The following is a 14,509-nucleotide window of genomic DNA, read 5'->3' as shown; positions in this document are numbered from 1 at the left end:
TCTCTCCTCTCTCTTCCCAAATTCTGCCTTATACTCTGTTAACAGAAGCAAACCAAAGAATACTCTTCTCAAAATAAAGTCATGGGCATTGAGGACTTACTTCAATGTTCTCCTGAAAAAAAAAATTAAACTCTTTATGTGCAATGTATCCTAATAGATATGATATGTGCACTTTTATTTCGTAAAGAACTACATGTGACCACGAGCACCGAATGACTCAGGTATCTTTCACATTATTGTCTTTCATTGTGTACAGACATTTCATTCTCTTTCATTGGTTCTGGATCCACCTGGATATATCCAATTAATTGCCAAAGAGCAGAACCACCCAGACCACTATCAACTATTCCTAGACGGTGAGTGGAGTTGTGGGAGATTTTCAACAGAAACCCATACCCGCTAGGGTAATCCCCAAATATACTCATTCACACACGATCTGGTGAGCCTGGAGGCTGGTCCTTAAATCTTGGCGGAGCTCTGGCATTCGAAAGTCAAGCAGCAGGAGGCTCTAGTGGCCATCACAGTGGTACCTGGACCCTAGACCCGACCCCCCTCCCCGGCAGTGGGTATTGAGAGAGCAATAGAAATGGGGGTACACGGTATCTGGGGTGCTGCTCCAGGGCTCATCCACTTACAAGGCTCCAGTGTATCCCGGTGAACAACGGCATTCCCCAGTGATGTGGTCGCAGGTCGCTCCGTTCTGGCACTGACATCTTTGGTGGCAGTCATTACCATAGGTGCCCTGTTCACAGCGGTCTTCACAGCGCCATCCCCGGTAGCCTGCCGCGCAGTGGCAAGCCCCGGTGATGGGGTTGCACAAAGCTCTGTTTTTGCACTGGCATCGGCTACTGCAGTGTGGCCCCCAGTGATCACCGTCGCAAGCTAGGATGAGGAAAAGAGGAGGGTACCGGAGCGTGAGGGTGGGTACCACAGAGTGAGGGTGGGTACCAGAGCGTGAGGGAGGGTACCAGAGCGTGAGGGTGGGCCTGGTACCAGAGCGTGAGGGTGGGTACCAGAGTGTGAGGGAGGGTACCAGAGCGTGAGGGTGGGTACCAGAGCGTGAGGGTGGGTACCAGAGTGTGAGGGAGGGTACCAGAGCGTGAGGGTGGGTACCAGAGTGTGAGGGAGGGTACCAGAGCGTGAGGGTGGGCCTGGTACCAGAGCGTGAGGGTGGGTACCAGAGTGTGAGGGAGGGTACCAGAGCGTGAGGGTGGGTCTAGGCAGTTCGTCGCTCTGCTCTGCTTTTTGAGAAAGGTAAGCCTTCATCGCGATCTCACCATTGGTGTTTTGTTTTTTTTGTTTCGTTTTATTTGTTTGTTTGTTTGTTTTAGATAAGGTTTCTTGTATCGCAGGATGGTCTCAAACTAGCTATAGAGTAAGGGACATCCTTGAACTTCTGATCCTCCTGATTTCATCTCCAGAGTGCTGAGATTTCAGGTGTGATTTTTATGCCATGCGGGGAACTGAACTCAGAGTTTCCCAAATGCTAGGCAACCACTCTGCCAACTAAGCTACCATTCTTAAGCTGAGCATCCAGCCTCGAGCACCAACAGCTGCATTGCACAAGCTGCTGCTCAGGGTACCTGGCACCAACCAGGCACCAACCAGGCACCAACCAGGCATCATCCATGGCATCACTCCACTGCTTAAGCATCACCATATCATTTTCCAGCTCCAGGGCTTCGCTCTTCCTGTTCCCTAAACCCAGAATATGGAGTTTGATGTGGCCACAGTAATGGATGGGCTAGTGAAAGCTGAGAAGGGAATAGCAGGGAAAGGAGGCTGGGAGGGAAGCTGGGAATGAGCAGTTTGTACAGAGGCTTTTCTGCTTGCTAAAACTTGGGCATCTTTTATACAAGGCATTGCAGTTGAAGGATTTTAAACAAGGAAAGATGGAGCCATCCTTGGTGTGAGGAAAAGGCATCAAGGGGCTGACAAGGAAAAGCAAAAAGACAGAGCAAAAAGAACGGCCACTGCTTGGATGAGAGGCACCTGAATCCAGCCAGTGACAAAGGAAGAGGGACCGGAAACTGGGTTGTTCAAGATCTGACCCGCCCTTTGGCAGCAGCCTGGGTTTGCAAGATACCAGTAAAAATTTATGTCAATGCTTAAGCCCGGGGACCTCCCAAAGAAAAAGCCGAATAAAAAAATAGTATTCTATTTAAAAAGTACATCCAACCTAAGACTGAAACCAGACAACTAATAAACAGATAATAGGCACAAGAAACCATACAAAACAAAAGGAAAAATAGAAATTGAAAGGTGTATTCAAAGTGTGACGGTGAATAGTAATAATAACAGCCATTAATAGAAGTCAGTGAGCAGTGGGGGTGGGGGTGGGGCGTGTCAGTGGAAGGAAACAACCCCAATTCCAGCCATCCTGAAACCCATGAGGGACACAAACACACCTTTCTTGGTACACATCCATGTTCAATTGTTTATTAGAAACTACAACCATCACCCATAGTATACACCCCATAGGGCAAATTGCCTTTATCTATAAAAACTATAAGTTCACTAGACCTGAAATAATACTGTGAAGGAAACAATAATTCTCAGCACACAGCAAGCACCTCACCAAAAGTGTAGACTCCATTTTCCAACAGCATAATCTACTGTGGATTTCATAATATCAAAAGGTTTAAATGAATAATTCCATTTTTAATCAGCACGGCTTTGGGCTCATTAGTATTTTAATAAACACTCTTTAACAGAATTAAAAACAATGAGCGAGAATTATTGAACTTAAAGCAGATGAGGAGAGCAATTACCTAGGAGCTCACAATCTTCCTCCACAAAATAAGATTAGGTGGTAACTCTAAAATGAGATCCAAACCTAATTACTATTCATATCAGTTCATTCCTCTGTTGCCTGTGTTTTAGGATCCTGAATTTTTAAAATTGCCACTTTCAGTCTTAAAAGAAAACGATATCATTTTAAAGCTGTACATATACAGTACCTTACTCTCTTAGTTATCTTAGGTGGAGACAAGGGCATCCTGTTTTTAAAGTCTTCTGAAGTAAGGTGTGTGGTTCTGTGTAACTCATTCCCTGTCTCATTAATCATCAATAGTGAGAGAGGTCATCATTCTACCCAAGACAAATCCACCATCCCTTTTTCTAATTCATTTCCTCTGCCTTAATCCCAGGACAGTCAGTGTAGTTGACCCCTATCCTGTTACAAATGATCTTACTCCTGACTCATGAACGTAACCTTGACCCTGTTCTGTGTTCTGTGCAGCAGGGCACACATTTTTGTTCAGTGGGGGTCATTCTCTATTTGTGCTACCTTAGTTTTTGAGAAAGAATCTTTCACTGAACCTGGAGCTCAGGAATTGACTAGGCTGGCCAGTGAGCCCCCAGATCCCCTCTCTCTCTGTGACCCCAGGTTTAAGAATACAGGCATTCACTGCTGTATCTGACTTCTTACAGGGGACTGGGGATCTGAACTCAGGTCCTCGTGTTTCCACAGTAAGCACCTTCCTGACTGGGCCATCTCCCCACCTCTCGACCCACTTATTTGATAAACTACACCTGCAGCTCAAAGACTCATAGCAATTCTCCAGAACTTTGTATTTGTTTTTCTTTGCTAAACCCTCTCCAAAGTTTTCATAGCTTCCTACATTGTAGGAGCCTCAGCTAACGGGACTCAATACCTGCCTCCTCTCACGCTCAAAAGAAAATGAGCTGGCAGACACAAAAGGCAGTTTTAGCTTATAATATCATCTTGATAAAGATACTAAGGTTGTATTTAAAAACATTTTTAAAACCTATGATAAATGATTGTAGGGCCTTTTTCCCACTGTGACGCTGTAATAAGAGTAGGGATAAGCACATGTGCATCACAGAATGTATTTTATAAAAGCACAATAGTCGCAAAGTGAGAAGGAGGTGCTGAGGAAACAGGACCCATCTCTCTTCTCCATGAGACTTCCCACCTCCCAGTCAACGCTTTCCCAGAAAAGCAGGCAGAAAGAAACCAGCTCTCATTTCTTTGAATTTGACCAAAAACAGAAAGAAAAAAAGGAAGGAAAAACTTAAGACATCCCCTTACTATAGAAATTAGTTTATAATAGAAATTAATAATATCACCATAAGAAAAAAAAAAGAATTGCAGGCTTCCAAAGAAATATTATCACGCCGACATGGTTAATTTCCTGGCTATGTCTCAGCACTGTGGCATGCTTTGAAGCAACAGCCTCCCTGCTTTGGGCTGAGTTTTCCTGCAAAGCCACTGAAACACAGGCCCCACGGTGTGAACACTGGGTCAACATGAGCTGCAGATGGAGGTTGAGTCTGAAGGCAGAGTGTTCAGAGCACAGAAGTCCAAGCCTAAACACGACTGTGATTTCCTTTCCAAATTTTGTTACACTCGTGGTCAGCACACCTACTCTTACATGTGTCCCAGTGAGTTACACAGTTTCCAACACAAAAACCAGCCTTCTTCTCTGATGCCTTCTACATCTAGAGTAAGTTGATGTTGTCTAGACAAGAAGCAGAGATCTTCCTTACACTGATGCAGAATTTGACCAATTATCTTCAGTTCAAGCGCCGTGTTTGATCACACAGTTTGGGAAAGGTCTAAACAAAGATACACTTGTGTGTCCACGGTCTCTGCAGACTTGAGACGGATTAACTTAGAGACTCTGAGGAATAAGTACCACTCTTGTTCCTATTTCATAGATGATCAAGTTGAGATCCAGGGGGCTTGTTCAAGGTTACAGGCCATGAGACACTGAGCACAGAGTGCTCATCTCCAGAACCTGTGCCCTAGATCATTCCATTTTGCTCTCCCCAAATTATAATGATGTTTATCTCAGCACTCTCTATAATAAAAAAAATTAGAAATAATCTAATTATCCAGGAACAGGAGACTGGTGGGGAAAAAAACGGGTATAATTATACTTCAGAACACTGTGCACAATTAAAAATGATATAGGGAATAGTTAATGAACTAGAATCTTGGCAATAACATAATTATAAAAAGTAGATTAAAAACAGTATAAATCATGTGATCCAATTTTAGCAGTGGACTAGATGAAACCGCCATTAATTTAAGTTTAAAATGCAGAATATCAGTGGAAGCATTTAGCTGGATGTAATACCTGGGAGATGGAAGGCAGGGGAGAGCAGGAGAGAGAGCCAGAGAACATAGTGGACACCACAGCAACATGTCACCAGTGGGCATCCCTAGGGCCTGAGATGATGCTGATGGTTTTTCCTATATTCTGATTTAGCTAGGTTGCCCACATTTTCTAACACATATCTTCTTGGCCATAAGAGAAAAGCAAGCAGCAATACAACGTGTTTTAGGATGTGTTTTGTTTGTTGTACACTTTACCATCAGAGTAAGCTTAGTATCCTTTCTGCATTTATTTGAGTGCACGAAGGATTACTGCACTCAAATAAAATGTCTAAAAACACCCCAATAATAAGATGGGACATCATTTTTCAAACCCTACCTGGGATTTCAGTACTCTGGCTACCAGCATCTTTCATGAGGCCATTTTGCCTGTGAAGTTAAAACGGTGTTTTTTAGGTGCACAGAATACTCCACAGCTACATTTTATTTAATATAATCCATTGCAGTTAGGGCAGATCACTGACAGCCACTATTTAAGAAATTCTTTGGGGCTAATCAACACCTTAGTGTTTAGGAGCACAGAGGCTGGGCAACTGCCTAAACAGTGAGAATGTAGACGATTTCTCAAAGGAAATAAAACGCAGAAGACAGTCAACTTGAGGATCACCTATACGCTGATGATCATTTTACACAAATAAGAAATTGGGAAACTCACTGTGAAAGTGTAGTGACATGTGTGCCATGGAAATAAAGAGGCTACTACTTCCAGGGAGAAAGGAAATCAACTATGGGAAGAAGAGGGATGGAAGAAGATACTGGGAATACAACGTAAGAGTAAGGTACAATTAGAGTAAGGTACGTAAGAGTAAGGAAAGCCACTAGGTTGACATAACTAATGGATACTAATTAGTTAGTATTTTAAAAACAAAAGAAGATTTGAAAACAAAAAGAAAACACTTTGGTGTCTATATTTAGGAGCACACAATCCTAAAAACTAGGTCTGCATAAACAGCTAACATATGGACCACACTCAAAAACTAGTTGAAATAACGAATGGAAATGACTGTGAATATAAAGAGCTACAACTTCCAAGTTAAGCCATCCATTAAAGCATTAAAAAAAATTCTAGGTGCATTATTCTCCCCTAAGCTACCTCAGACTGTCAGTCCAGTTTTCAGGAACAAGAGATGGAGATCGTGTTGAGGACGAGGGGGATTTCTAAGTTCTTAACATGTGCTGGGCATTCCTAGGGGCACTATGGAGGCATTTTATTTAAACCTCACAATCACTCAATTAGATAGGTAGAATTATCCCAGTGGTTCCATGTGTGATGTGGACTCAGCCAGAAATTTGCCCAAAGTCACTCAGCATTGAACTGCAAGCAAGGACTCAACTCAAGGCAACACTTGGAAAGCTAGTCTTCTGTCACACCGTCCCCCACGAGCAGAGGGCGCTATTATGAAACCGGCGTCTCAGAACAAAGGTCTCCCAGCTCTTTACCTGAGGAATAATACTTAGTTTTGCCTGGAATGACAGTTCTCAGGCTTTAGAGCTGCTGCAGCAGGTTCATCAGATTGGCTTTCATAAGAGCTATGCACGCCTTTAATCCCAGCACTTGGGAGGTAGAGCCAGGCAGATCTCTGTGAGTTGGAGGCCAGCCTGGTCTACAGAGCACGATCCAGAACAGGCACCAAAAACTACGCAGAGAAACCCTGTCTCAAAAAGCCAAAAAAAATAAAATAAAATAAAAAAAAAGAGCTACCCATATATAAATTAGGCAGACATTAGACAAATGTCTTTGAGTGTATAGAGATGCTGTACTGAATCCCTTGTCTTCATGTAGATAAAACACAATGAAAGAATAGAATTAGGGGCAAACGGAAATGCCAAACCGAGAGGTTCTCTGCAGAGGGAATAAGACAATAAGCATTGTCTGATCTCAGAATTTCTTCTGGGGCAAGGAGGACAGGATGAAATCACTTCGCCTTAGGTAATGTTTATCATTAAGTTCATCTTATTCCAGAAGTCTTCAATCACTGCTTGGCACATGGAGAGGTTATAATCATTTTATATTAGTATGCCTGGGGCCCTGGCTAGACCACATCTACTTATGGGACCTTCCTTGGGCACGCCTTCAGATTTCGTTACATTGAATTTTATTTTCACAGAATGAAGATAGCAGGAGCACATGACACAAAGGGTACTTCCTGTTATGTGTGGCACAGCCCAGATTCTAGTAGCAGCCGTCCGATGGCACACATTGGAATACCTGACCCTGGGGATGTGATGCCCTAGGACAGCATCCCCCCCCCCCTGGCCCCCGTGCACTGGTTTGTATTGTTTTGCAGGAATCATGCACATCCCAAAGGCCAACTTGATTCTCACAATGTAAATTTCAAATATAAATTATCCAGTAACTCTAAAACCAAGTCTGAAATACGTTCAGGCCTACAAGGAAAAGCAAATACTGCCTTATAGCTTATTTATCACTGCTAATTAAAAACTGGATTTACCACTCCACAAGAGGAAACTCATACCTGGTACTGTAAACCTGGTCAAGAGCCCACGACTGGGGAGCTCAAAAATCACAGGCGAGGGACCTATTGCTATTGTTTTGCTAAATGGTCATGATGTCAAACTGGCTTCTAAACATTCATGTTTATATCCACGGTTATTATGTCCTCTACCTTCATCAGGAAGCGTCTTACTGAAGTGAGTAGAAATTAATGCAGGAGCCTATGACTGATGGGACACCTGTCCTTAGATAGGACATCTTTTCACCTCCCCAAAGGCTCAGCGAACATCACAGAAGAGGTGTTGGGAAGAATGTAAGGGCCAAAGGAAGGGGAGATAGGCAGCAAAAAGACATTCTTCTGGACATGACACGCTTGGTGCACCATGAGGAAGTCACTCCAGCTATGGTTAACTGTACAACCCCTGGCTTGTAAACATAGCCTCATGGATGGACTATTGGCAGTCAAGGGTTGGGCAAGGGGAGCATTTTCATAAGCTGCTCATTCTCCAGTGACTTCACACACACACTCCTACAAGCCATTCTGATCATACTAGGTGGGTCGCATGCAGAAAGAAGGCATGAAAGGAGGGGACTGGCTGAGAGGAGGAGCCTCAATGTGAGACCAGAATGAGACAGACCAATGTGGCGAAGTGACTGGAAGTCATTACATACATGTATGAAACTGGCAAAGATGAAAAAATAAACACACACACACACACACACACACACACACACACACACACATGCACACACATTTAGACACTTCTTGGTGACTGTAAGTTCACCAGTGTAGACTCATACTCATATGGGGTTCCATAAATATAAGAAGGGAAAGAGACAATTCCCAGTGTAATCTCCATCCCGGCACAAAGAACTGAATCAGCATAAATAAAATCTAGACAATCTCATCAAATTGACAGGTACCAGACAATTCTGCTGACTTAACTTGACCTCTTTATCTAGGACCCTAGTTCACCAAGAGTGCAGAAGAGACTTTGAAACACATCTTGATCTATAAGGGCCTTCCCTTGGGAAGTTGATTCAGAATTACATTCTGGCAGAAGCATCCAGTTCCGTGTGCTTGGGTTACATCCAACAACCCTAAATGAACTGAACCAACTTAAATGTGTGTATGTGAATGTGCACATTGTGTGTGAAGGCCAGAGGACAACCGTAGATGTCGTCTCAGGTGCCATGCACATTTTTTTCTGAGCCAAGGTTTCTTATTGGCCTAGAACTTATTAAGCAGGCTAGCTGATTACTTAATGAACTCAGGTCTAGTGGTCTCCATATCCCCAACACTGGGACTCCAAGCATTTTCCTTGGTGCTTAGCTCCTTTTATGCAGATTCTGTGGACTGAACTCAATTCCTCATGCTGTCAAGGTAAACACTTTACCAACTGGCCTATCTCCTCAGCTCCAGGCCAGGATTATTATTTAAATCTTATTTTAATGCCTCTGTGATCTAAGTGTAATTGTGGGATTGCCTGGGGTCAATAGCCTTGGAGACGTGTTTCTACCGTACACTTATGGTGTGTGCATGTGGGGGCAGGGGGAACAACATGTTGGCACTTAGTGCTCCAGCTCACCAAGCTGAAAGATGTCAGCTTGTGCTACACAGCCAGCCACCTTAGGATTACTGCTTGAAGTAAGGAGGCCCTAAGGACCCTTAACACGGAAATGTCAAGTATCTATTAAGGCGTAGATCAACTGTGACTTAAATGGTTTTGCATGAGGATTGGCTGAGGATGCCTTTAGACATGAGAAAATGTGTGTGGCCAAAAGAGAAGTTAATAGGGAAGAAAATTCACCAAGCACCCCCTCCTCCCCCAATGCGTACATCTTCTAACATAGACGCGAAGTACAAATAAGTCACTTTCAAGGAACTATTGCTATGGAATATTTTCCAGAAGAGACCAAAATAACTTCCCTCTGTCTCAAAGGATAGAAACGCATGGCTCTTGGTGAAACACACACCCTTTCTTCTTAAGCCTCCTCCGTGCCAGGCTTTCATCTTCCTGTGATTTCATTCTGGTGCTTCAGGCTAACATGACAGTGGGGCACCATTCCCTTTGTTAATGGAGAAGAAAAGATCCTCATTCAAAACATCAAGCAGCTTTCAAAATAAAACAACTTTGTCAAGTGTCTCCATCCATGAAAAAGAACAATAAAAATGCATTTTCCAGGTCCCCTGAAAGTGCTAAACCCTGTGCCCTTCACATGTCAAAAAAAAAAAAAAAAAAAAATCTCCAAGGGCTGACAGAATGCCAGCCATCAGCGTGGACAGCTACCCAGTGCCTCTCAGATTAATTTTACTCACTGGCTGAGAAAAACTCTCCATTCTTCTTAAAGATGTTTGTTAAAGGTTAGGCTGTGGTTTTACAAATTCATTGTAGGATTATCTCATATCACAAACCAGAAAGAAAGGGCATGAAATGCTTATACCTTAATGTATATAAATGCAAATGTTAGTGTCTCTGTGTGAGAACATCTTGATGACTATACTCACAGTGCAGGAAAACCTCAGGGATACAAAGTGTGTGTGAAGGGGGGGGTATGTAAGATTACACGTGTTCCCTAATGTCAAGAGAATAATAACCATGGGAGCCATTATATGGGAGCTTATGCTATAATCTCATGTCATATGTGTGTGTGCCATATATGTATGTATGTATAATGTACTCATATATATATACATATATATGTATAATGTACTCTTTTATTAAGAAATTGTTAGGCATCTTCTACAGCTACCAAGTTCTTGCTATCAAGCCCACGCTACTTACTCCTGACTAAGACAAAAGCTATAGCTAAAGTTCATTATATATTAGAAGAGGCTAGACCACAATGAGATGTATCATGTAAGAATGTATAGGCTTGGTGATAAAAAGCACAGGACACTAAAGTGAAGGCCTACTTCCATCTACACTTCTTTTCATGGCCATCCTTGTTCAAAGAAAGAAAGGAAGGGAGGTGAGATCTACCTGGAGGAGGTGGGACTTCAGGTGAGACTTGAAGGATTAAACATGCAGACCCACCACTGTGCAAATACCATCCTTGTTTTTGATACAAGGTTAAGCAGCAGAGGCCTTAAATGATTCGTCTGAAACCCTACAGTAAGAAAACTCGGCCAAGACCATCCACACTGACTGAAGGACTTGAAAGTTTTAATACCATTTCCTCAAGAAAACTTGGTTTCTGACTACTGGAGAAATTGTTAGTACATTAAAATATAACTTTCTTTGATATTGTCCTCATTAGTTCTATACAGCAGTAATGAATGGTGAAACCATCCAGTTTTTACAGGATCCTAAGCTAAAATGATTTGCTTATCAGCCAAGAACTATGTTCCTATAATGCCTATTACATAACCCACTGGGCTAGTCTCTGTAAGTAAGATAAATATTCTCCTTTTGTTATTTCCTACCTTCATTAGTTTTATATATCTCAAGCATCCCTAATCTGTTCCAGGCACAGTCACACATGTTCAGACTCTGAAATCAACTAGGTTTTCCACAAATCAAAAGATTTTTTTTCGATCAGAAAAGAAAAAAGTGATTATTTTTTAAAGTTTCTCTTCAGACATGTTTTGAGTGTTTAAACAAGGACTATTTGACACAGTCACAAACAAGATATTGGTTTTAGTCGGGAAATCCACTGTGTTCTAAAACAATCAGGAACATATGATTTCAGTCGACTTACAATACATGTGTGAATATTTGTGGTTCTACCTGAATCAGCAGTGGTCTAGACAAGAGCAGGAGGCAACAAGCGAACCCACAGGGCCATCTGGCATACATCGTCACCTCGCCCAAAACAGAGCAGGCAGCTAACACATTACTGTGGTCGGGAAATGCTTCTTATAGGTTGAAATGAAGGAAATTACAAAGATCTGTGATGAACTAATACTTCTGCTCCCTATCTGAATTTTTTTTAAATGGACTGAGCTATTACCTGCTACTTATTTGATAAGAGGAGAGTCTAAAAAGGTTAATGAAATTCTATTCATTGTTATGTACTTTGGAATAATTTGTAGTCTGAATGTCTTTGCCTAATTTCTTGCTATTTATACTCCAATTGGATACAGATTAACAGTTACATTCTATCACCTTTTAGAATCTTCCCCATGAGGAAGAAAATGGCAAAAATTTAGAAAGGGGAATTAGTAGACATTCTCCATTCACACAAAGGCTGACTTAGCCAGTTTTCTTAGTCATGGGCCCATCATTCAGAAGTCACATCCCTGCATCAGGAACCCCTGGTGCTCACAATACATCAAGGAGTAGTCATCTCTTTCTGGAGAAGGGAGCACTCCCAGATCCATCCATCTGGTATACCTTCTCTGACTTCTACAGCTGTATTTCAGATTTCAGTTTACAGGAGGAATCCCCTGCTGTCTCCAAGGACCAGAGTCTACAGTGCACACAAGCAGTGGTGAATCCTGAAGCCACAGGAGTCTGCACCCCCTAACAGAGCAGAATGAATGACTCCAGGTCATCCTCTATCTCTGGCAGACCTTTGGCCACTTTCTTTCTTGACTTCTGAAGATGCCTGTTTTTCATGGCCTTCTACTAAGTTGAAAGAGCCTAGAAAGACACAGAGTATCATCTCCAATAATCAGGTTTAGCCATTATTACTTTTGGCACATTTATGTCTTTATTCCCTCCATCTACAAATATTTACTGAACATTACGGCATGCCCAGAACAAAGCTAGACAACAGTGAGTTAAATAACCAAAAACCTGTACTTTCAGTTTTTTCTAAACCTGCATCTTTTTTTTATGAAGCTTATATCCTAGAGGGAAAGATGGACCAGACAACAATCAATAAGTAAACGAGGCAGACATTCTCAGGCAGCACCATATTTTTTTAAAAGGTTGAAAAGGAAATGTGATCGTAGTAAGAGACACCCTTTGAGTATGCAAAAGCAGAGAGAAAACCAGTATCTTCCAGAACTGGAAGGCAAATGCCGAGCGGTGTTGAGACCTTGGATGGTATATATGGGCAAGAAGCTGGGGAATAGAGCAGATGATGCAGGCTTGGTGGATCACAGAGTTTATTTGAATCATACTGGCCGAGAAGCACAGAGCTTAGGGATGGAAGCAGCCTGCTCTGAAGCACGTTTTTACAAGGTCACTGTGGTCTCAAGACAGGGAATTGATTCTTAGTAGGCCTGAGGGAGAAGTGGGGAAGCCAGCAAGGACACTACTGCAGTCACCCATGAAGAGAAGAGGTTGCCTTGGAAGCGGGTGACAGCAGAAGAAACAGAGTCAAACATTAGATTGTGTAGCTAAGCCAACAAGATCCGCTGGTAAGTGGATATTGCACGAAGTTTTTTTTTTTTTAATTAATAAATCATGTGGAGCGGAGTTAAACAGCATGACAGCTCAGCCTTATCATGCAACCATTCCATATGAGCTTAGCTTGCACAAGCAGTGTGAGCATCTGTAATAGTCTTGTGTCCTAAAGAGGACAAACCAGATGTGCATGTATCTCATACAGATGACCTTTATCAGAGGTTGGAAATAATGCAAAACAAACAAAACAATAAAGTAAAAAAAAAAAAAGCCACCACTCTGGGCCTTCTGTATCGGGAACGTCCTGACAAGTCATATTGACAGGAGAATCTTGCTGAAGAGAGGCATGGCCTACAGAGCAAGATGAGCCGTCAGAAGGGGCTGCTCCATCTGTTGATGGTCCTAAGACCAAGCGAGTATGAAAGTGATGACTGTTGTGAAAGCATCACACACATCTTTGATTCGTCTTTATGATGATGCCAGGCACAGCATCCATGAAAGTGATGACTGTCGCAAAAGCATCACATGCATCCGTGACTTGCCTTTATGATGATGACGGGTGCGGTGCTGAAGGCAGTGCATTTTTTCATTGTTTAATCCTCACATGATTACGAGAGTAGACAACCTTACTCTTATTTTAAGCGCTAAGGAAGCAACACCCAGAAACACGAGGAAAGGGTAAGACCTAGGGTGGGATGGGGAGAGCTCAGGTGGGGATTCTCAGTTCAGGTAGTGGCTCCTTTAGAAAGACAAAATTAGCAGTTTCTATGTGTGACTCTGATGGTCCATCAGGGAGCCACCTTCAGGTGGTTCTGGTGGACTATTCTCTTCCCACCTCTCATTAGCACCCGACCCCCTCACTCAGTGAACCCAATGATCTCATGCTCTGGCTGCTCCATCAAACTGATTGTTAAAGTGATTCTGACAGTGCTAATGGGAATGTTAACTACTGGCTGTGGGGACTGGGCTCCTGGGGCTTCCTCTCCTCAGACAATATCGATCCCACCATTGTGTCTGGGTAATAGATCTATACCACAGACTTTGCTAGGGAACATGTCAGCTTTGTGTACTTTACAAACGCTGGCTTGTAATATCTTTCAGACAGACTCCTTCATTCAAATGCCCCGCAGGCAGCATCTTACTGCTCCCTGCTGCACAACATGCCTACCTAATTCAAAAGGTCCTTAGGGTGCCTCACATTGCACCTGGAAACATTGGAGCCAGTCTTGCCTCCAAGGCACATTTTTGCTATTTTCGAATACCGAAAATGCCATTAGTGATCAAACAAAACCCCTTCATGGGTTTTCAGGACCAAAATTAATTTCCAGTTTTGCCTCTGTTTGGTTCTAATCTTGAAATTAAAGAGCTTGAGGGACAAGCTTTTGTATCTATTTGCTGGCTGCTGGCTCATCTGGGACTTTCCTTTGTACCTTGTGGCCAAAGGAGACATAAATTTCTCAATAGCTGTTTAAAAATTACAAAGTGGATTCCATAGGTTCAGACAACAAATGTGTGGTTACTCCTCCCAGTAAAGGTAAAGGGTTTATAACACAGGGAAAGAAAGGGCTTCAGGAGCTCCGTAAGCATACTCATTGAGGACTTGGGGAGAGAGCT

General features: G+C 42.7%; 1 protein-coding gene across 1 annotated transcript in view; it reads right to left on the bottom strand.

Annotated features, from left to right (window-relative positions):
- The window catches only part of Megf10 (multiple EGF like domains 10), a 110,718-nt gene that overhangs the window by 56,836 nt on the left and 39,373 nt on the right, over positions 1-14,509 (bottom strand). The window contains exon 5 of the mRNA XM_059245951.1: positions 636-882. Coding sequence (XP_059101934.1) covers positions 636-882 — 247 coding nt within the window. The remainder of the gene's footprint in view (positions 1-635; positions 883-14,509) is intronic.

The sequence above is a fragment of the Peromyscus eremicus genome, chromosome 19 (assembly GCF_949786415.1).
Source record: "Peromyscus eremicus chromosome 19, PerEre_H2_v1, whole genome shotgun sequence".
NCBI lineage: Eukaryota > Metazoa > Chordata > Mammalia > Rodentia > Cricetidae > Peromyscus > Peromyscus eremicus.
This window is presented reverse-complemented; position numbering and strand designations above follow the sequence as displayed.